Source organism: Protopterus annectens, chromosome 14.part0 (assembly GCF_019279795.1).
Source record: "Protopterus annectens isolate FY-2018-M chromosome 14.part0, PAN1.0, whole genome shotgun sequence".
NCBI classification, from domain to species: Eukaryota; Metazoa; Chordata; order Ceratodontiformes; family Protopteridae; genus Protopterus; species Protopterus annectens.
The window spans coordinates 154,622,046-154,645,376 of NC_056748.1; the positions used below are offsets into that span (position 1 = coordinate 154,622,046).

Below are 23,331 nucleotides of genomic sequence, written 5' to 3' on the forward strand. Positions count from 1 at the left end.
TAACACACATCTGTAAGGCGCGCCACTGAAAGTACACTATACAGACACTCAAGAGATCGACATCATAACATTAAAATCACAAATAGTGGCATGTTCTGTGCACGCTCCTGGGATTACAGCAGAGTGGACTAAACCAACTGCATCTGTTTTTGCAGGGGGAACAAGCCTCATGCACCCCCATGTGGGGGCTGTGGCCCCACACCCCTTAAAATTATATAATAAACCCAAGATTACACAATCCCTGAGGAAAGAGGATATTTCACTACCCACATACCTGCTGACCATATATCTGCATCAAACAAATGGTGTCTCCAAGACAGGTGTTAGTATAGAGTGTGTTTGTGGGGTGCCCTACACCTATATATATATATATATATATATATATATATATATATATATAATATAAATATATATGTGTGTGTGTGTGTGTGTGTTTATATTGGTTCATAGGTGTGTACTAGGCTAATGGCCCTGGAGCCTTTACAAGCCTAGCCCACAGAAGTGCCCTGGCATTGTGCCGCCTGATATTAGTTCCCAGTGCCTCTATCAAGTAGAGCCACTGGGGTGATCCCCGGGGTGAACTTTCTATTTCCCATCCACTCATGAAGATTTCTCGTGAAGAGGTCCAGTGAGGTGCTCTGCTTGACATGTATGGGAAGTCTATTCCAGAGCAAGAGCAGTCTCTGGGCTATGAACCTGTCCCTCCAGCATGTTCTCTGATTGTGGTAATGAGGTTGAGGTCTCTGGAGCATGTGATGCGGAGGGATTGGGATTTCTTTAGATGTAGCATTTCTAACAGAGCTGGGTCAGGCATGGCTTTGTAAGTCAAGCAGAGATCACCTCTTAGTAGATGATATGAGACAGAGAATAACTGGAGTTTTTTGAGTCTGTCCGTGTAGAGCGTGTGTTTAAGGTCTAGGATCCTCTTCGTGAGGTACTTTTGTGGTCTTTCCAGCTGTTGCATGTGTCTAGTGAGGTACATGTAAAATGGAGTATTATACTCGATGATTGGCGTAATGAGGGAAGAGTAGAGAGAGATGATGACCTCTTTCTTCCTGGATGCAAAACCTTTAGTAATGAGATGTGCCACATAGAAGTACTTTCTGACCACAGTGGCAATGTGGTGGTTGAAGGAGAGGTTACTGTCAACTTGTGTCCCCAGATCTCTTATAATGCCTTCAGTGTTCAGTGGGCTCCCATCGATGTGGTAATTAGAGGGAACTGAGTTTTTCCCAAAGGGGATGACAACTCATTTTTTGACATTAAGCTTAAGGCCATGGTTTCGACACCAGTCATTGGTCTCAGTGAGGCTTTTCTGTAGGATGTCTACTTCACTTGGGGAGTTAATAATGGCTCCCATCTTGCAGTCGTCTGCGAACCTAGTCAACCAGAGTCCCTCCATGTTGTCCTGGATTTCTGAGAAATAGATGCCAAACAGGAGAGGAACCAGGACCAATCCCTGTTGGACTTTGAGTCCGCTACTTTCACACTGTGGGCTCTATCTATGAGCCAATTTGCAACCAACCTAGTGATATAGGGGTTGATGCCTAGTTTGGTGAGTTTAGCAATAATTCCTGAGTGGGGAATGGTATCAAAGGCCTTGGCCAGATTGAGGTAGGCTGTATGAACTGCCTTGCCCTCATCCATAGCTGTGGTGACTGACTCAAAGAAGTCAACCAGGTTGAGCAGGCATGATCTACCTTTCAGAAAACTAAATTGAGTGGGATCTAGAGTTTGGAGATTCCCTATATCCTTGTTAATTAGGTCCATGATGATGCGCTCCATAGCCTTACATATCAGACTCGTCAGGCTAATGGGGCGATAACTCCCAGGGTCTGTAGTCACTCCCTCTTTATGGAGAGGGATGACTGTAGCAGTGCTCTATTTGGTAGGGACAAAGCCTGAGGGGAGGTTGTGATTGAACAGGACACACAGATGTGGTGTCAGTTCACTTTATAGTTCATGTAGAACACATCCAGGGATATTGTCGGGTCCCATGGAAGCTGTATTCTTGGCCTTGGACAATGCAGCTTTAACTTGTGCTGCAGTAATGCTGGGTGACTGGCATTCCTCTGGTATTGTGATTGGTCTTTTAGGGGGATAGAGGGGTAAAGTTGGCACTGAATCTGTCGGCCAGTATTTTGGCAATATCTGTTGGCTCAGTATAGGAGGTACCATTGTGCAGTAACTCACAGCAAACCTGGGTATTGCCATGGAGATTCTTGATATAACTATAGAAGGCTTTGTGGTTGTTTTTAGTGTCTGCTGCAGTTCTGCCTTCATAGCTGGCTTTTAGAGGTTTTGATGAGGGATGTCAACTTTTTGTTAAGGCTTATAAGGGAGTTTTTCCAGTCTTGGGACTTCACCTTTTTCTGCAACAGTTTATTCCTTCTATTGTAGAGTTTATTAATGGCAGGGGATCACCAGATTGGCTTCCTTTTTTTGGAGGAGAGCGTCTTGGTTCTGTTGGGTATGGCTAGTTCCATGCATTTATGTACGCGTTCATACAGTGCATTGGTGTGTGATTCGCCAGTCATGCATCTATTTTCCCTTGACATGGGTGCCGTGAAGTTAGCCACCTCTGTTTTTAGGAGCCCAAAGTCAGCTTCGGAGAAGTTTTTCATAGTGGTTTCCTTTGTGTGTGTGTGTGTGTGGGGGGTGTAGGTGAGATGTGGATTTCCATGGTGATTAGTTTGTGGTCGGATCTAACCAGGGAGGAATTGACTATTGGGGTAGAGCAATGTTTCCTATGTTAGTAATAACCAGGTCAAGGATGTTGCTTCCTGTAGTGGGGGTAAGAACGAGCTGGTCCAGGGCATTGGAATTGATGAAGTCCAGGAAACATTGGACCAGTGTATTGGTGCATGAGTAGTTTTCCCAATTGGAGGGGTAGTTGAAGTCACCTAGTATGAGAGTGTTGGGTTGGACCCTAATAGTTTCCAGGGTGCTTAGGAACTTGGAGTGAGAGTCTTGAGACATGGTTTGGGACCTATAGCAGGCTACAACCTGAATCGCCATCTTACCCAATGTTAGCTGTACCTGGAGTATCTCAGATGTATTATGCTAGGCTACTAGTCTGGAGGTGTGCAGATCCTTTATGAATATGGAGACACCACCGCCTTTGGAGCATTGGTCCATGTTCTGGGGCCGAAAGGTGTGGAATGAGTTATAGCCTGGTAGCGCAAGGGTGCTTCCTGCTGCTTTAAACCAGGTCTCCGTTACAGCACAAATGTCGATGTTCTCCATTTTGAGGGATATATCTGTATATGTGTGTGGATGCATGTGTGTGTGAACATGCACTGGCAGACACACACACATGTGTAACGAAGTATGCATACATGCAGACACATAAATGAGTGCATGCTTTATATGACTGTAAATTTGAGACTGTGGTATATTTGTCCTCATTCATTCTGTACTGTGATAGGTGGGAAAACATCACAATGTCCTACATGCATAGCTTCACAAGTGCGTACATCTTAGATAGTTTCCTGAAGTTCACCTGTAAACTGTTGTGTTACTGTATTGTTTCCAAGTTCATATTAAATTGGCTGAATATTTTAATTAATTTTGTGAAAAATAAAAGTTGTATCTGCTGATGCAACCTGAAGCCCAGACCTTATTATGCTTAAAGACTGAGCTATTGAGCTAAGGTGGTGCTTTCCATTTTATACATATTTATAGAGTTCTGTACAGCAGTGATGTTTTATTTATTTATTTATTTTATAAGGCTCATTGTTTTATAAAAGATGCCAATGTGTCAGTTTGAGGTTTCATTGCACTATTTAAAGTGCAGCAGCTCTGATATCGAGCACCGTCCAAAGCATTCTTTAAAGAGCTGAGAGCTAGTTTGTTAATAGCCTGAAGAAGAAATCAAATGCTTATGGTGTGCCTAAGACAATATTGCTTTTCCAGTCAAACCTTATCAAACATATTTTTTTTTACAAACTGATGTTTTTATGTCATTTTCAGACCTACATAGGGTAGGACTGTAGAGCTTATGTAATTTTTTTTCTGCTTATTGCAGAATTATGCATGCTTTAATTTACAGCATAAACCATTCCTGAGGTATGGCAACAGTGGAATTAATGCTGCCCAAGACTGCTGATAAAATTAACATCCTTACAGTATTTTTTGGTCTACTACAACATACACACACACACACACACACACACACAAATTCCACTCGAATGCAGACTGCAGTTTTCAGTAGTGTAGGGGCATGTTTGTTTCCGTTCCACAAGCATATACACCTGTAATTTAGACACTAATGGCTTATTACAAGAAGGAATCAGTGAATGTGTCTGCTGCCTAGAACTTGCTTTATCATGTTTAAAAGTGGTATATGCTCTGTTTCAATGTAATCGTTCTAAATTGTTCTTTATAGAATTCAAAGTGAAACAAAATGTGCTGAAGTGATGATATGTTTGAATGCAGCATGCGGTATCATAATTCATTTGTAAATGTTGTCACTGGCACACATTAACAGGCGGCATTTGAGGAAGCATATTTTTTATATTTGAAATATTGAACCTTTTGTTTTTGCACCCTAGATTTATGCATATGAATTGCTAATGGTAACCAACAGAGGGCGAGCTAAACTGCCAAAAGATGTTGACAGAACAAGGCTTGAGGTAATGTGCAAACCTATTTTATGATGGAGAAAGAACAATATATGTTGTTCTTAAAATAAAAATGTTACCATCAAAATACACCGGAAAGAAAACCTTAGTGATGTAAATTATTTTGTGGCATGTATTACTAAATATGATATTAATTTCATTTTAAACACATTTATCATTTACTGTTTTAATACAGTGTTTATAGATTTCATACATTTAGAACCTATTTCTGATTTAACTTGGCCGTGGTGGTGCAGCGGTTAGCATTGTCGCCTCACAGCAAGAGGTTCTCCCGTTCGATTCTCGGCTGGAGCGCCTTCTTTGTGGAGTCTGCATGTCCTCCCCGTGGTCGAGGGACATTTGAAAGACATGCAGCTAGGTGCGTGCATGAATGTGTGTGGCTTCTTTGAAGGTTGGGCATCAGGCTGGAAACTCAGCACCGTAAAATTCCACTGCCAATCATTAGCGGACCAGAGTTCCGCTGTGGCGACCCCTAACTAGGAAAAGACGAAAGACCATTATAGAACCTATTTCTGATTTATTTTATAACCAGAAATCCTCGTGTAGTATTTTTATACTGGGTTACTTCAGCCGATAAGTGACATGGGTCTTTAACATACTGTTACATTTCAAGAATCTGCTAACTTGTCTCAAATGGCAAAACCTTGAGACAAAAAGACTGCAAGATGTTAGGGACTTCAAATAACAGAAGATAATAACATTTTTACAGAATTTAACTGACAATCAAACCCAGTTCTGAGTACTACAGATGTACAGTTTCTTGTATGCATAGCCCGGAAAGCTGACATAACTTCTGAAAACCTAATTTATCAGTTTTTAATCTCTTTAATGTAGACCTGTCTCCAGTTACAGCAGGTTCTTCACTCGTCTTGTTTTACTTTCCTAGTGTATGCATAATCTGTCTTTCTGAAGGTGATACACACCTGAGTTTCTCAATTAGATGTGAGATATATCTAGGTTAGTAAGTAAGGCATAATCTGAGGTGCTTTGAAGCATGTGCCACTGCAGTTTTGAAAGAATCATTTGTGCCATCTCTTGAATGTTAGGTTATGGAACATTAGAATCCAAAACAGTGTAAGAAACTTCTCTGTGTGGAAGATTTTCAGTCCATATATTTCTAGTTAATCACTGTATATTAATCAGATCAGACAATAGTAGTAGAAGTAGCGAACGTAAACTCGTCAAGTCAAAAAGTAATAATAGAAAATATATAATTCTACAGCATTACGAAGTATTTGAAAGTAATCCAAGCAAGGCAGGCAGTCTGTTTCCAGTCGAAAATCCTTTTTGATCGCAAAATGAACTAAGGTTGATATATTTCCAGCTATGTAGTATATTGCCTTGTATAAAATCACAGACTTAATAATTTGGTTAAATAAGATGTACCATTAAAGTACATTAGGGCTATATATTATTATGACAGCTACTAGGTAGGGCAGGACCAGCTCGAAAGTCTGTGTACTTAATAAAGGATTTTCGACTGGAAACCGACTGCCTGCCTTGCATGGATTACTTTCGAATACTTAGTAATTCTGTAGAATTATATATTTTCTATTATTACTTTTTGACTTGACGAGTTTACGTTCACTACTTCTACTACTATTGTCTGATCTGATTAATATACAGTGATTAACTAGAAATATATGGACTGAAAATCTTCCACACAGAGAAGTTTCTTACACTGTTTTGTTTTTAGACCCACTACACTTTAGTGGGTTGTTTTGAGACTTCGGGGATACCACGGAGATTACTTGTTTTTTGGAACATTAGAATCCAGAACATTAGGCTTAATTACATTTTTTTTAAAAATTCTCATTAAACATTAAATGCACACTTAACCCATACACATACTTTTATTAAATTTAAAACTGTTTTATGAATTTGATAGATAACAATGACAAATGTGAGGGAGTGAACTGACAGAGAAGCATGTATGTGACTTGCACATCCAGGAGGCTGTTCTGGCTGCACAGTTAGTATTATCTTGTCTCTGTCTGTGAATTTGAACACATGGAGTGAGTCCATTTACCTTATCAGTGGCTATACCTGTCCTTCATCCTTTGAGTTTCATTTGATGTCCTTCCGTGTCACTTTTGCAGTATTCCTTACTAAGGGGATCCCCTACCAAGGGTAGTCCAGCACCTGACCAGTATACCAAAACCTTAGTTTTTTTAAGGATGACATACATTACTCATATGCTACCCACTCATGGTGAAGAGTGTAAAGGTGACGTATGGACATACCTACCTTAGAACTTCTTTACCACCAGTCCAAATGTCATGTTGCATCATCGGTCTGAATGCTTCTTTGTTTCTACTGGTTACCAAGCCATTTTCAGATAAGTGTCCCATTGGGGTTTTTTTGTATCTTGTCTTTCTTTTAGTTGCGAGTTTACATGCCATTTAGAAAGGGAAAATGTCAGTGTAGGAGATGACTCCCCATAAGGACCGTCACAAGCACTGTTTGTTTTGCTTGGGTGGGTCTCATGACTACACTTTGTCCTCAATTTTTCAAGCATTTGTCCCTAAGGTCTTTCGTAGATGTCTGTCTGCCTCGCCTATCTACCTAGAAAACCAACATCTTAAGGTGTTGACGCAGGGTGTGATGGCAAAATCGTCTCGTCCTTAGGGCCAGCCATCTGTCAACAAGAAGAAGACCAAAAACATTACTTCAGATTTGGCTGCTGTGCCACCTCCCCCAGTCGTTTCTCTAGAGGCTGGTGAAAGCCTGGAAGATCATCCAGCTATTCCTTTGGATTCCTGTGCCGTAACCATTTTGGAGGCTGTCATGGATGTGGCTCCTCGCACATCCTTGAAGACTCTGCAGACATCCATTATGGATGTTGAGGGGGGACGTAGTTGATCACATCTGAGGGATCGAGGGGAGTTTCACAAATTCTTGTTGGCAAGAGTCTGAGTCTCCTAAGGTCTTTAGGGCTGACTTCCCTTTGAAAAAGAAGCAGAAAACAAAACATATTTCCCCTGCTTCTAGAGATGCCCAGAGTTAATGGCAGAAGTTTACACAAGAGTTGTTTAATGCACTCATGGCCTTGAAGCCCCCACCCCTATGGGGCTGCGGGGCTGCTGTTCCTGCTCCTCCTTGGTCATCTGCTCCTCTTATGAGGCCTAGAGAGCAGGACTCTCCTGTTGAGGAATTGGACTCTGAAGAAGAGTCTTTAGCTTGCTCCTCAGATTCCTTCCCCATTGGACTTTGATTCCGAGGAGGAGGACTCCATTAGTCCATCTTCTCCCTTTGCAGAGCTTTCCTTTGGAGATACTATCTCTCATATGATGGAATTTTTAAAAATGGGACTGTACCCAGGTTTCTAACATCCAGACGAGGTATTATAAACTCCTCCAGATGGAGTCTCCTAAGCCCTCTGCTGTCCCCCTATCCTAGCTGCCCTGTTAAATGCTTTTCAGCAGCTTCTTGGGCTCCTAATTCCCAGCTTCCAGCCCCCAAAAAACTGATAGGTTTTCTAAGGTGTTTGTCTGTTGTTTCTGTCTTTTCTGGAAAACCTTCCAAACTATTATCTTCTACTAAATTACTTCCTTCTGACAATGACAGTAGAGATATGGAACAGCCAAGCAAAAAGGTGTACACTGCTGCTACCCTGGCCTTTTGGGCTATTAACTGTCAGACCCATATGACCAGGTATGTCTTAGCTCCTCTGTCTATCAGGTTATTTCTGACCTTCCTGATTCTGAGGGGAAGGTTTTGGTTCTCTCTTTGTTGGGATCCTCTTCCCGAGTGGCTCATCACTCCATTAAATGTAGTTATGATGCAGCTGATGCTTCTTCTAGAGTTGCTGCCTTTGGTTCTATGTTAACACATTATACTTGACTTCGCCTCCGACCTTTATCTGATTGTTTTAAGGCTTGACAGTAAAAATCTCTTTGGTTCTGCAGCTGCTGAGCTTTTTAAGTCAGTGCAGGTAAAGAGTAAAGCAATGCAGGAATTAAAACACATTTTAGTTCCCCCTGTTCCCAAATTTCAGAGAATTATCCTTCCAAGCCTGTCTTTGTACATGGACAATCTTCCCATCTTCCCAAAGGTAAGAAGGTTTCTGGAAGGGCTCTTTCTGCTATGTCTGCTCTGACTACTGCTACTCAGAAGCCTCCTTTTCCAGAAAAGCGAGGTTCTGTCTATTTTCTTCCCTCCATCCTAAGTCCTGTAAACACCCCCCCCAGATTCTTTCTAACAGTAATTTCCCTTTTTCTCTTTCCCCCTGACCTCACTAATACCTGCTTTGTTTTTCAGCCTCTGCTCCCTTCACATCCTAGATCCTTCATCCCTCAGCTCTTATCTCCCTTGATCTCTGAACTTCCTTACTTCTAACAGCACCTCTATCATGCCCTTACACTTATTTAACCCCTCCTGACCTTTGCCCTCCTAATCTACAAACTGTTCTTAAATAGTAAACAAAATAATGTTTAGAAGTAAAGGATAAACTCTTTTTTCTTTTGCTTAGGCTGTACAACTAGAAATGTTAGTGTTCCTACGATCTGTTGGTGTATTTATGATTAATTTCCTGACAAAATGTTTAGAATTTTTATTCTGCCCTGTGCTGCAATTGCAAAGACAGATAAACTTTATAACCTTGAGATGTACTACTCTGGACACTCGCTCTAGTGCTCTTGATATTTGTTATCTTCAATTAATGATTGATACTCTGTACGTTATCATATATATATAATATATAAATATAAATAATATATATATATATATATATATATATATATTTTTTTTTTTTGTTTAATGTATGGTGACTAATGTGCTTGTGTGTGGAGCTTTTCTCCCCAGGCCTCTGCTGAAAAAGGGTTTTAGCTCAGTCGGACAATCCCGATCAACAAATGTTAAATAAATAAAATCAATAAATAAAGTCAGGTTCCTTCATCTCTTCATCTTTCCCTGTTTCTTCCCAGTTGGTTAAGAATTACTTAGGATTTGGGGGTTCTGTCCATCATTCGTCAGGGATACTTCATGGTGCGGAAATCCCTTTCTCCCTTTTTGGGTATTCTTCAACATCCTCAGGAACAGCTGCCCTTTTTTTCTGGATGCACTTCAGAGCCTTTTGTCTGAAGGCACCATCCAAGCAGTTTCTGCTCCTCAAAAGGGGAAGGGGTTTTATTCCTGAATGTTTCTGGTTCCCAGAAAAGAAGGCACCTGGAGACCCATTCTAGATCTTTTCCAGCTCAACACCTGTTTACAAGGTCCCTCCTTTCGAATGCTGTCTCTTCAGACCTGTTTTCCTCTCCTTCTGCCTCAGGCTTTCCTAGTCTGTCTGGATCTCAAGGATGCCCATCTCCATACTCCTTTTCATCCCCCTTTTCAGAAAATGTTTGATTCTCTGCTTCTTCCTTGCATTGTCAGTTCCATGCTTTGCCCTTGGGCCTGTCTGCTGCCCCAAGGTTCTTCACCAAATGCCTCGCTCCTGTGATTGCCTTTTGCAGGATGAGAGGAATACAGATCTTTCATTATCTGGACAACCTGCTCATTCAGGCTTCTACTCCAGAGACCATGCTTTTCAGAACTTTCACTATGCTGTTTGCCTCATGCAGAGACTAGAGTTTACAGTGAAGTTCCAGAAATGCTTCCTGCCTCCTTCTCAGGGTCATGTTTTCTAAGGTGCAGGCTCCAGACCATTCCTATGCTGGCTTCGCTGTCACTGCCCAAGTCTCTACCTCTCATTGCTTTTTTTTTCAATCCCTTCTTCCTCAGGTCTTAGTTACGGCCAGGTCATTTCTAAGGGCTTTGGGTTACACGGCTTCCACCATACCTAAGCTTCCTCTACCCAGACTCCATATGAGAAAGCTTCAGTGGTTCCTAAAGTTAGTATGGATTCAACATTCTCATCCTTTAGACTTTTTAATTACTCTTCTTCCATGCCTCAAGCTAGAGCTTCAGTTGTGGATTTATCAACTGTCAACCAGGGCTTTCTTTTCAACCCCCAGTCCCCTCTCTGGAACTTTTTCCTTGGATGCCTCAGACACTGGGTGGGGAGATTCTTTCGGCCCTCTAAAGGTTCAGGGCCTTTGGCCCATTCCACAGAGGGTGGACCATATCAACATCAAGGAGATGAGAGCTCTTCTTCATGCTCTTCAGGCCTCCCATATTCTGTTCCTTCCAGGGCCTCTCAAAATCTTTATGGACAGTAGCACTGTGATGTGGTACATCAGGAAACAAGGGGGGGGGGGCATGGTCTTACCTCCTGTGTAAACTATCTCTTCAGGTTTGTGATCTGGCTGTCCAGTATCAGCTGAGTCTTCAGGCTGTTTATATCCTTCAGAACAGAATGTTGTGGCAGATTCTATGAACAGGTCTATAACACAGTCTCATGAGTGGATGCTTCACAGAGATGTGTTTCTGGAGATTGCCCACCAGTAGTGTACTCCTCAGGTAGATCCTTTTGGCTCCCCTCTGGACACCCTATATTTTTCTTGGAAGGGAATCTTATCCATGCCTTCCCTCTTGTTCCTGTCATTCCAAGGTTCCTGCCCAAGATAAGAACAGGACTCACAAAATCTTGTTGGTGACTCAGTGTTGGCCCAGACAGCATTGGCTCCCTCTTCTTCTGCACCTAGCCAAAGGCAGTCACCACAAGTTACCTCACAAGGTGGACTTACACAAGACAAGGGATCCATACTCACTTGTCCACTCTTCAATTGACACTGTGGGTGATAGGGTTTTGATCTCTTTTAGGCACTTTTTTTCTGAGGATGTGCTACAGGTTCTACAGGAGGACAAGAAACCCAATGCCAGGAAATCTTATTTGTCCATATGGAAGAGATTTTCTGTTTGGTGCCTTCTTTGTAGCCAGGATCCAATTTCTGTGTAAGTTCCTTTAGTTCTCTCTTATTTGTTCATAGGTTCATAGGTGTTAACTAGGCTAATGACCACAGAGGCCTTTTAAGCCTAGCCATGCATCCCAAATCTCTGGCGGTTTCTGATACCCTTGGTAAGTGTAAGCATGGGCCTGGGAGATGAACCATTTACAGGTTACCTGTGTCCATTAAACACATAGATGCCAAACCAGGGATGAATTTCCAGTTTCCCATCCAGTTGTCCAGGTTGCACTTGAATTGGGTTAGGGAGGAACTCTGCTTCACATGGATGGGTAGCCTGTTCCATAGATGGGGTAGTCTCTAGGATAAATACCTATCTCTCCAGCAGGTCCTGTTTATATCACAGGCAAGGTTTAAGTCTTTAGAGTGGGTAATTCTGGTGCTGTTTTGTTTTATGTATATGCAAGAGGTCCATCAGAGTGGGGTCTGACAATGCCCTGTATGCCAGGCATAGATCTCCCCTCAAAAGTCTGTAGGAGACAGAATACAGGGATAGCGCCTTGGTGCAGTCTACATAGGACATTTTACTTATGCCCTGTATTCTTTTAGTGGGAGGCTCTGTGGACATTCCAGTTGTTGGGTATGCCTGGTTAGGTGCATACCAAAGGGGGCATTTTACTCAATGATAGGTCTGATGAATGCTGAATACAGTGAAACAATAACTTCCTTGGACTTAGATGCAATACCTTTGTTTATAAGTTGTGCAACATCGAATGATTCCCTCACCACTGTATACACATGATGGCCAAAGGCTAGATTACTATCTATGTGTGTCTTTAAGTCCCTGACTACTGGGTCAACTCTAAAGGGTGTATTGTCAATATGATAATTACCAGGGATGGATGGCTTCCCAAAGGATAGTATTATGCATTTCTTGGCATTTAGTTTTAGTCCATGGCTCTGACACCAGTTGTTTGTCTGTGTCAGCCCCTCCTGGAGAACATTTGTGCCAGTGTGAGATTCAATGACAGCTGCTAATTTGCAGTCATGTGCAGATTTAGTCAGCCAGAGACCACTGACATTGGCCTTGGCTTCTGAGAAGTAAATGCCAAAAAAGGAGCAGTCCAAGGACTGATCCATGAGGGACTCCACTTGTGACTGGCCTCTTTGTAGAGGTGGACTCCCCAATTCTAAATTTCTGGGTCCTGTCTTTGAGCCCATTGACTATCCACCAGGTGACATACAGGTTAGTACCTAACCTCTTGAGTTTGTCAACAATGCCTGAGTATGGTATTGTGTCAAATGGCTTGGCCAGGTCAAGGTAGGCAGTGTGAATGATCTTGCCCTCATCCTTTGCTTTAGTGACCTTCTCAAAGAAGTCCACTAGGGTGAGTAGGCATGATCTGCCCTTGACAAAACCAAACTGGGTTGGGTCCAGTGTCTGGATGTTTGCTGTATCTCTATTGGTCGTCTCCATGATAATTCTTTCCATGACTTTACATATAAGAGTAGTAAGACTTATGGGTCTGTAGTTTCCAGGGTCTGTAGATGGTCCACCTTTATGCAGAGGGATGACTGTTGCTTTTTCCATTCTTGAGGCAAAAAGCCTGTTTGGAAGCTACAGTTAAATTCCAGAGGTCCTGGTAGGTCATGTTTCATGCTATTTAGAAAGCATCCTGAGATATTGTCTGGGCCCATTGATGCAGTGTTCTTGGTCTTAGAGAGTATTAAGTACCTGTTTCCTAGTGATAGTAAAGGGAGTTATATTTGATGATATTTCCTGAGGGAAGGTTGAGGGGGAGAAAGGGGTAAAGTTGAAGCTGAATTTATCAGCCAGGAGGTCTGTTATATCTTCTGGCTCGGTATAGGTGGCTCCATTTTCAAAGAGCCCTGCACACATTTGTGTATTGCCTTTGAGGTTGTTGATACAGCTAAAGGATGCCCTGTGGTTGTTTTTGCCCTGGAAGGTCAACTTACCTTAAATGTGGCTTTGGTAGATTTTATTTGTCCTCTGAGTTGTTTTAGTTTGATGACAAATAAAGTCTACTGTAGGAATTGCTCCATGCTAGGTAGGCATACCATTCAGTTAAAGCTCATCTTTCAGCTGTTTCTGCTTGTCTGCCTTTGACCCCTCCTTTGGCTTCTAGGTTTGAGGTAAAACATTTCTTAAAGGTATCTTTCATATTAGGCCTGCCAGGAAGCCTACTCCTTCCTGCGACTTTAATTTTGTTCCTGAAAAACTGACTCATGCTCCTTTTGAGCGCACAGCTTCAGCTTCCTGACAGCATTGCACATGGAAGACCATTCTTCTTTTGGCCTTTACTATAAATAGGAGGGTGTCTGAGCTTCAGTCCCTTATAGCTGTACCTTCTTTTTTAGTTTTTCATAGCGGTAGGGTGTCTCTTCATACTAATCCTTCTTTTATGCCCATGATGGTTAAAGAATTGTCTCTTAATCAGTTAATTAATTTGCCCACTTTTTCCCTTCTCCGCAGTCTGCCGGTGAGAAGATTCTTCACACTTTGGATTTACATAGGCAGCTCAGATATTATTTGGATAGATAAGACTAAGGCCATTCACAAGTCTGAGCAACTTTTTGTTTCCTTTCATTCTCGATCTCTAGATTTGGCCATTTCAAAGCAAACCATTTCTTCATGGACTGGTAATTTCTTTTTCTTGAGAAAAGCCTTTCTACTTCTGTAAAGTCTCATTCTACCAGGGCTGTGGCTTCCTCTAGTGCTTTTTTTAAAGGATTGGATACCAGTTCCATTTTGAGGCTGCTGCTTGGACTTCTATCCATACTTTTACTAAACATTACAAGCTGGATGTGGTTTCCAGTGCTAGAGCTGGATTTGCTAGAGCAGTCCCACATGCATTTCATGAGGGCCCTGCTGGGCCTTCCTCCTCCCAAGTTTCTTCTTGAGCTTTTGTACGCTCCCTTTAGTATGAATACTGCAACAGTCGTATGGAAGGACACGGTACATTTGTGTAAAGTCTTTCCATAACAGCAGATGCCATTCCCTTCAGTGTTGCAGTATTTTCCCCTCCCTTCTACCCCTTTTCTCTCTACTACTTTTCCCCTTCCTGGAGGCACATGTTCCTCCTTTTCTCCTTGGACTGCTGTTCCTCTTAGGGCTTTTTAGTTTTGAGGTAGGTATGTCAATACATCACCTTTATGCCCTAGACTGTGAGTAGGGAGCATACGTGTGATGTAAAATGTCTTTAAAAAAACCTAAGGGTTTGGTATACTGGCCCGGCATTAGGCTATCCTTGACAGGCGATCCCTTTAGTAAGGAATACTGCAACAGTGTAGGGAAGGACATCTACTGTTCTGGTAAGACTTTACACAGCTGTACTGTATCACTTTAGAATGGCTTATATAGAGTAAAATTTTCTAGCTTTGCAAAATGCAAATGGATAGACTAGCATTGACAGTATTACAGTGCGAAGCCTCTTGGAGGTCCCTAGATAAATATTAGGCAATCAATCTGCAGAGTAGTATATGCCTCATCAATAACCAGTCATTGACCAAAGGTGAGACTCAACCCTGGCACCTTGTATCTGTGAGATAAACACCTTAACCATTATGCCAAACCCCAATCCAAAAACTGTTCCAAATTTTGTACATAATGCTGGGTCCACAGACCTGCCAATCTTACTTAACATTCTCTACACCTGTGCATTATCTGTGCACACCACAGTGGAAGTCAGAACAAACTAACTTTTCCCTATTTGCAGTCTATCGCAGAGTCTGAATGAGCTTTTCCAGTAAACCCTTTTAAATACTAGACAATCTGCAGACTATTAAATGTGTAGCCAATCACCACACAGTGACCAAAGGTGAGAATAAAACCCTGTATCTGTGACATAACCACTTTAACCATTAAACCAAACTCCTGCCCAGGTTCCGTTTGCAGCTGCTGAATAAGATTGGTTCGTGTTCAGGAGGTGGAACAAATTACATGTATATTTTTTAGGTTCTTCCTTGATGGATCTGTGTGCCCCTTTTGAGCAAGGAGTGTTACATTCTATGATGTGATTTTTTTTCCTTCCCTTCCTTTCGTTGGCTCCCACTTAAGCAGCATCTGTTTACAGACTGACATCACATGGTTGGCAGTAACTGGGGCACGTTCAAAGGCCTGTCTACCAGACCAAAGTTTAACATTACCCATCATCCCCTTCAAATGGAAGACAATTTGAGAAATAAAAAAAATGCATCTTGGTACTGCAGTTGTTGCAAATACAATAACATAACAAGGATTACTGCGTTTTTGCGACGAGGTGCCCATGAAGGGAAGTGATAATTAACTACAGAAGGTGGCCAGCCTCCACCATAATGGAGCCGAATGCGAAAATGTCATTCTTTGACCAATAACTTTCATGGGGTCCCCTTACAGGGATCATAGCATGAAAGACTGCATCTTCTTTATGCCAAAACTGTGGAAATATAGAAAGGTATATCTGAATAAGGCCATGCTTCTAAAACAATTATGCATAGGCCTTTGCACGCCCATCCTTGTTTTACATTTAGTAGCTAACTCGTATGTTGTACTAGCTTGTTGATGTAAGGTAACCTACATTTTTTTTTTCTGTCATCATAACAGCCAAGCTCTTGTTATGGTTGGCCTACAAGTGCTGACAACCCTTGTAAGAGTCTCCTAAAAACAAGTATTTGTCAGTGAAATGGCTGACTTTCTTCAAGTTGCATGTTGTTTCCGAGTATCAGAACTGTGTAATGGATCTAAACTCTCGCATATTCTGTAAATTTAGTAATGTTTATAACACTGGAGAAAATCTGAGGCTGCAGTCATAGGACTAAGTTAGGTCTCATACTCATACAGTATGGAGTTGTACAATACTTTTATTTCAGTTTTCACCACACTCTTTTTGTTTTTTTTTAAAAATATGTAGTGGAAAATTCAGCTGTTTAAGTAAAAGTCAGCTTTTCACAGTAAAAAACCCAGTTTCATTCTGTAAAACTTTTTTTTTTACTTGGATATAAAAAAATGTCAGTTTTTACATTCATGAGGTGGTCTGAAGACTAAATTATTTTCTTAATCTATATCTGGAATAGCAAAAACTGAGTTACAAGATAAAAGTATTCGAAGTAAATGAAGACGCACATATTTTTGTTACTCTCACTATTACTGCATCACTTTTTTGTTCCTCTCTGACCATTAAGCCTCAGTACCTCACTATTACTGCATCACTTTTTTGCTCCTCTCTGACCATTAAGCCTTAGTACCTCACTATTACTGCATCACTTTTTTGCTCCTCTCTGACCATTAAGCCTCAGTACCTCACTATTACTGCATCACTTTTTTGCTCCTCTCTGACCATTAAGCCTCAGTACCTCACTATTACTGCATCACTTTTTTGCTCCTCTCTGACCATTAAGCCTCAGTACCTCACTATTACTGCATCACATTTTTGCTCATCTCTGACCATTAAGCCTTAGTACCTCACTATTACTGCATCACGTTTTTGCTCCTCTCTGACCATTAAGCCTCAGTACCTCACTATTACTGCATCACTTTTTTGCTCCTCTCTGACCATTAAGCCTCAGTACCTCACTATTACTGCATCACTTTTTTGCTCCTCTCTGACCATTAAGCCTCAGTACCTCACTATTACTGCATCACTTTTTTGCTCCTCTCTGACCATTAAGCCTTAGTACCTCACTATTACTGCATCACGTTTTTGCTCCTCTCTGACCATTAAGCCTCAGTACCTCATTATTACTGCATCACTTTTTTGCTCCTCTCTGACCATTAAGCCTCAGTACCTCACTATTACTGCATCACTTTTTTGCTCCTCTCTGACCATTAAGCCTCAGTACCTCACTGTTACTGCATCACGTTTTTGCTCCTCTCTGACCATTAAGCCTCAGTACCTCAATATTACTGCATCACTTTTTTGCTCCACTCTGACCATTAAGCCTCAGTACCTCACTATTACTGCATCACTTTTTTGCTCCTCTCTGACCATTAAGCCTCAGTACCTCACTATTACTGCATCACTTTTTTGCTCCTCTCTGACCATTAAGCCTCAGTACCTCACTATTACTGCATCACATTTTTGCTCCTCTCTGACCATTAAGCCTCAGTACCTCACTCTTACTGCATCACTTTTTTGCTCCTCTCTGACCATTAAGCCTCAGTACCTCACTATTACTGCATCACTTTTTTGCTCCTCTCTGACCATTAAGCCTCAGTACCTCACTATTACTGCATCACTTTTTTGCTCCTCTCTGACCATTAAGCCTTAGTACCTCACTATTACTGCATCACGTTTTTGCTCCTCTCTGACCATTAAGCCTCAGTACCTCACTATTACTGCATCACTTTTTTGCTCCTCTCTGACCATTAAGCCTCAGTACCTCACTATTACTGCATCACTTTTTTGCTCCTCTCTGACCATTAAGCCTTAGTACCTCACTATTACTGCATCACTTTTTTGCTCCTCTCTGACCAGTAAGCCTTAGTACCTCACTATTACTGCATCACTTTTTTGCTCCTCTCTGACCATTAAGCCTCAGTACCTCACTATTACTGCATCACTTTTTTGCTCCTCTCTGACCATTAAGCCTTAGTACCTCACTATTACTGCATCATGTTTTTGCTCCTCTCTGACCATTAAGCCTCAGTACCTCACTATTACTGCATCACTTTTTTGCTCCTCTCTGACCATTAAGCCTCAGTATCTCACTATTACTGCATCACTTTTTTGCTCCTCTCTGACCATTAAGCCTCAGTACCTCACTATTACTGCATCACTTTTTTGCTCCTCTCTGACCATTAAGCCTTAGTACCTCAATATTACTGCATCACTTTTTTGCTCCTCTCTGACCATTAAGCCTCAGTACCTCACTATTACTGCATCACTTTTTTGCTCCTCTCTGACCATTAAGCCTCAGTACCTCACTATTACTGCATCACTTTTTTGCTCCTCTCTGACCATTAAGCCTCAGTACCTCACTATTACTGCATCACATTTTTGCTCCTCTCTGACCATTAAGCCTCAGTACCTCACTCTTACTGCATCACTTTTTTGCTCCTCTCTGACCATTAAGCCTCAGTACCTCACTATTACTGCATCACTTTTTTGCTCCTCTCTGACCATTAAGCCTCAGTACCTCACTATTACTGCATCACTTTTTTGCTCCTCTCTGACCATTAAGCCTTAGTACCTCACTATTACTGCATCACGTTTTTGCTCCTCTCTGACCATTAAGCCTCAGTACCTCACTATTACTGCATCACTTTTTTGCTCCTCTCTGACCATTAAGCCTCAGTACCTCACTATTACTGCATCACTTTTTTGCTCCTCTCTGACCATTAAGCCTTAGTACCTCACTATTACTGCATCACGTTTTTGCTCCTCTCTGACCATTAAGCCTCAGTACCTCATTATTACTGCATCACTTTTTTGCTCCTCCCTGACCATTAAGCCTCAGTACCTCACTATTACTGCATCACTTTTTTGCTCCTCTCTGACCATTAAGCCTCAGTACCTCACTATTACTGCATCACGTTTTTGCTCCTCTCTGACCATTAAGCCTCAGTACCTCACTGTTACTGCATCACTTTTTTGCTCCTCTCTGACCATTAAGCCTCAGTACCTCACTATTACTGCATCACTTTTTGCTCCTCTCTGACCATTAAGCCTCAGTACCTCACTATTACTGCATCACTTTTTTGCTCCTCTCTCACCATTAAGCCTCAGTACCTCACTATTACTGCATCACTTTTTTGCTCCTCTCTGACCATTAAGCCTCAGTACCTCACTATTACTGCATCACATTTTTGCTCCTCTCTGACCATTAAGCCTCAGTACCTCACTCTTACTGCATCACTTTTTTGCTCCTCTCTGACCATTAAGCCTCAGTACCTCACTATTACTGCATCACTTTTTTGCTCCTCTCTGACCATTAAGCCTCAGTACCTCACTATTACTGCATCACTTTTTTGCTCCTCTCTGACCATTAAGCCTTAGTACCTCACTATTACTGCATCACGTTTTTGCTCCTCTCTGACCATTAAGCCTCAGTACCTCACTATTACTGCATCACTTTTTTGCTCCTCTCTGACCATTAAGCCTCAGTACCTCACTATTACTGCATCACTTTTTTGCACCTCTCTGACCATTAAGCCTTAGTACCTCACTATTACTGCATCACGTTTTTGCTCCTCTCTGACCATTAAGCCTCAGTACCTCATTACTACTGCATCACGTTTTTGCTCCTCTCTAACCATTAAGCCTCAGTACCTCACTATTACTGCATCACTTTTTTGCTCCTCTCTGACCATTAAGCCTCAGTACCTCACTATTACTGCATCACGTTTTTGCTCCTCTCTGACCATTAAGCCTCAGTACCTCACTGTTACTGCATCACTTTTTTGCTCCACTCTGACCATTAAGCCTCAGTACCTCACTATTACTGCATCACTTTTTTGCTCCTCTCTGACCATTAAGCCTCAGTACTGGTTTCCCACTCAGCCCATTTTTTTTTATCAGTCATTGACAGTCTTGTAGCCTATAGGTTCCTCTGCAATGAGGAGGGTTGAGTTAGAGGAATGGTGTTGCCATCCTGCTTGGAGAATTGGGGTGAGTTTTTAAGCCCTAACAGTTTCATACTGTGTGTGTGCTAACATCCCATGGGAAAAATGTGTAATTGTCATATACTAGGGGAGTGTTTTACACATCTGTGAGAGGTGTGCCTTCACTCACCCTGCCTCTTAAAAGCAAAGTGCTTCTGGTAACCCCTAGTCTCTACTAGAAAGGTGAAAGTGAAATTTGAATTGTGGTATCTGCTCCCACCCCCATCCAGAAAGGAGCAAGCAAATTCTGCAGTGTTATTCCAATTTATCCCCTGGCCAGTTCATCAAGTGCCTGAGCCTTGAATGAAGTTTTTTGGGTCATAGTCAGGGTTTTAGCCCTATACGTCATGTGCTTGGCAGATTACGTCTGTAAGCAAAGTAGCACTCAGACACCTATACAAAATCTCCTGTATAGGAACATAGCAGGACCAGTATGGCAAAGGATTGCAGGGACCATAAAAGGCCTAGCCATGGTGTGGTGTAAATTTTTGTCTACCATTCCAATTGTCAGGATTTTGCATCTGTGTTTTGGATTCAAAAATAAAGAAGACATTTGCTTTTTGCTTAATAAAAGATTTACGAGAGTCAGTGTAAATGTCCCCGTTAATCTGTAAATGTTAATGTCCTGACTGAAATCACTGTTACAGTATCCAAGCACATGGGTTATCGTCACTGATGTCTGGCCAGGGTACCAAAGCCTAAACCTTCCATAAGCCAAACACCCAGTATTTGATCTCTGCCTGTGAGAATAAGGTTACATAAGTGGACATGTGAGTGTAAGTCATCAGGCAGTCTTGGTACCAGTCCAAATGCAGGTCTCTCGCCCATTGGTCTGATCTTCATGTGGTCGTTTGTACAGTAAGTATTTTTGGATTCAGATAAGTACACCGATGGGGAACGTTCCTTCTTACTTATTCTGTTTATCTGATGTTTTTTTTAGATGTCAGCTAGGAGGGGAAAATGTGAGTGCAGTGGGCAAATACCCTACAAAGACCTCCACTCCCAGTGCCTTTTTATTGGGTGCAGAGCATGACCACAGATCTTGTTCCATATGCCAGTTATTCTGTTTGGCATCATTTAATACATTCCTAATGTCTGAAGTGCTTGGCCCAGTCTAAGAAGGTGAACTATAGTGCTCTTGCTTTACTGTCTTCTCTAAAGAAGAAACACAAGAGGCCTAGGCCTGATGTTCAGTCTGCCCAGTCAGGTTTCAATATACCCACTGAAGTTGCAGAACACATGGTGAGTCCGACTCTTCTTCATCTGCCCTCTACCGTGAACCCATTGGAGGCCGGTATGGCATCTGAGGGCCGCATGTCCACAGTGACTGCTACTGCTACAGAGAAGGGGGGGACTATGGATTGTTATCTCTCGGGGCCTGGAAGATATGCCTCAGATTTCACTATGGGAAGAGATCCCAGCTTCATTGATTGAGGTACATCAGGGGTCAGAGCCTTCATGCTAGTTCATGTGGACGTCACCCCTAGGAAAAAATGGCAGAAGACCAAGCATGGCTCCCCTCTCCCAACCTCTGTGAAGAAGGAGTAGATGAACTTTTCTCAAGTGTTTTTAAGACAATCATGGCCCTTAAACCTCCTTGCTTTTCTGCCCCTCCCCAGACGATTACTGTGAAGTCTTCCTGTGAGAATGAAGAGGACATCTCATATTCAGATGGTCATTATTTAGCTTATGCTCCTCAGATTTACTTATCAACAGGTACCCTCAGACAGTGAGAACCCCTCTCCTCAGATTCCATAAAATGAGCTTTCTCTTTTTTTACATTATTTGTTTGAGCTCATGAAAGGCAGTTAGGCATATTCACTCATTAAAGCCCACATTTTATCCTTCTCTGTCTGTCTTCTCCTTAATCCTGCTATTATGCCCAGCCTTGAGGACAAACATTTTTTGAAGGGGGTCCTGTATGTAAACCCCCTGAACAAACCTGTGCCTCACCTTTGGGATCTCAGCTATGTGTTGGAAAAACGCAGTCTGCCTCTGTCTGAACAAGCTGCTTCCTCCTCACTAAAATTGTAGCTCTCACGTGTGCTAGACGCATCTGAGAGCTTCAGGCACTCATCACTACTCCCCCTTTCTTATCTTCCGTAAGGACAGAGAGTCTCTGAGGGTCAATCCCTTTTCATGCCTAAAGTGGTAAACAAGATTTCCCTCAGTCAGGCCATCAACCTGCCCACTTTCTTTTCCTACCCTCAGCACAGGTGTGAAAACATTCTACTTTCCCTGGATGTAAACAGGCAGCAGAGATTTTTCACAGACAAGACTAAGTCTTTCTGCAAATCATACCAACTGTTTGCTTCCTTCATGGACTGTACGGTGGGCTGGCCATTATCCAAACAGACAATTGAATCTCAGTTAATAGCTCCATTTCATTTTACTACACTTAGGCAAATCCTTGCCATCTTTCCCAATGGCCATTCCAGTAGAGCAGTGGCTTCTTCTGGGGCTTTCTACAAGGGGTAGATTCCAGAACAATTCTGAAAGCAACTACATGGTTGTCAGTACACACTTTCACTAAGAATTACTGAATAAATGCCTTTCCAAGCCCAGAACTGCCTTCACCAGGTCAGTCACTTCTGGCCTGTCAGATAGTTCTCACACTTCTCAGCTGTCCGCCCTTTATTCCCTTAAGTTTTGTGAACCAGCCCTCTGTTTGAAATAGTACACCAGTGATTTCAGTCAGGACATAGTAGAGCTGTGTAAGAACCTATCACAACAATAGATGTCCTACTAATTACTTTTGTAGTATTCCTTCCCTCCCACCTTTTCGTCTGCATCTTCTCTCTTTACTCTGCTACACTGTCCGGCAGGCTCCTGCTTTTTCATCTCATAGCTGACTACTTTCTTCCTAGGTGTCTTCAGGTTGCTGACTTGAAGATAGTCTGAAGAGTAACACTCATATATCTGTTTATGTACCTCTGTGCTTACGGGCTGTGGAAGCATGAGGTTTTGGTACCCCAGCCGGAGGCCAGTGGTAATAACCCATCTATTTGGAATACTGCAAGCCCTACTTCATTCATAATACTGTTTTATGTTTGTATTCATTTGTTAATTGAGTAAATGTCTTGACCTTTACTTTCTTCCAGTGATAAATTGAGTCACACGTTAGAAAGTTGTATGCCTCAGCAGCTTGTACTAGGGTGTGGAGAGGAAACTAAGGCACATGAACTAAACTAGCTCATACATTAGACAAGCATACATTTGCTACACAACCAGTCAACGTAGCTGTGAAAAATCCTAACCCTGCTGATGGAAGGCACCAAACCTAACCTTTGAGACAATCTGAAGA

The 23,331-nt window shown here is 42.0% G+C and overlaps 1 protein-coding gene across 30 annotated transcripts in view; it reads left to right on the forward strand.

Annotated features, from left to right (window-relative positions):
• The window catches only part of ABLIM1 (actin binding LIM protein 1), a 2,317,257-nt gene that overhangs the window by 2,281,412 nt on the left and 12,514 nt on the right, over positions 1–23,331 (forward strand). For all 30 annotated transcript variants that reach the window (XM_044055908.1, XM_044055914.1, XM_044055911.1 and 27 more), the window contains one exon: positions 4,554–4,634. In XM_044055908.1, the coding sequence (XP_043911843.1) occupies positions 4,554–4,634 (81 nt within the window). The remainder of the gene's footprint in view (positions 1–4,553; positions 4,635–23,331) is intronic.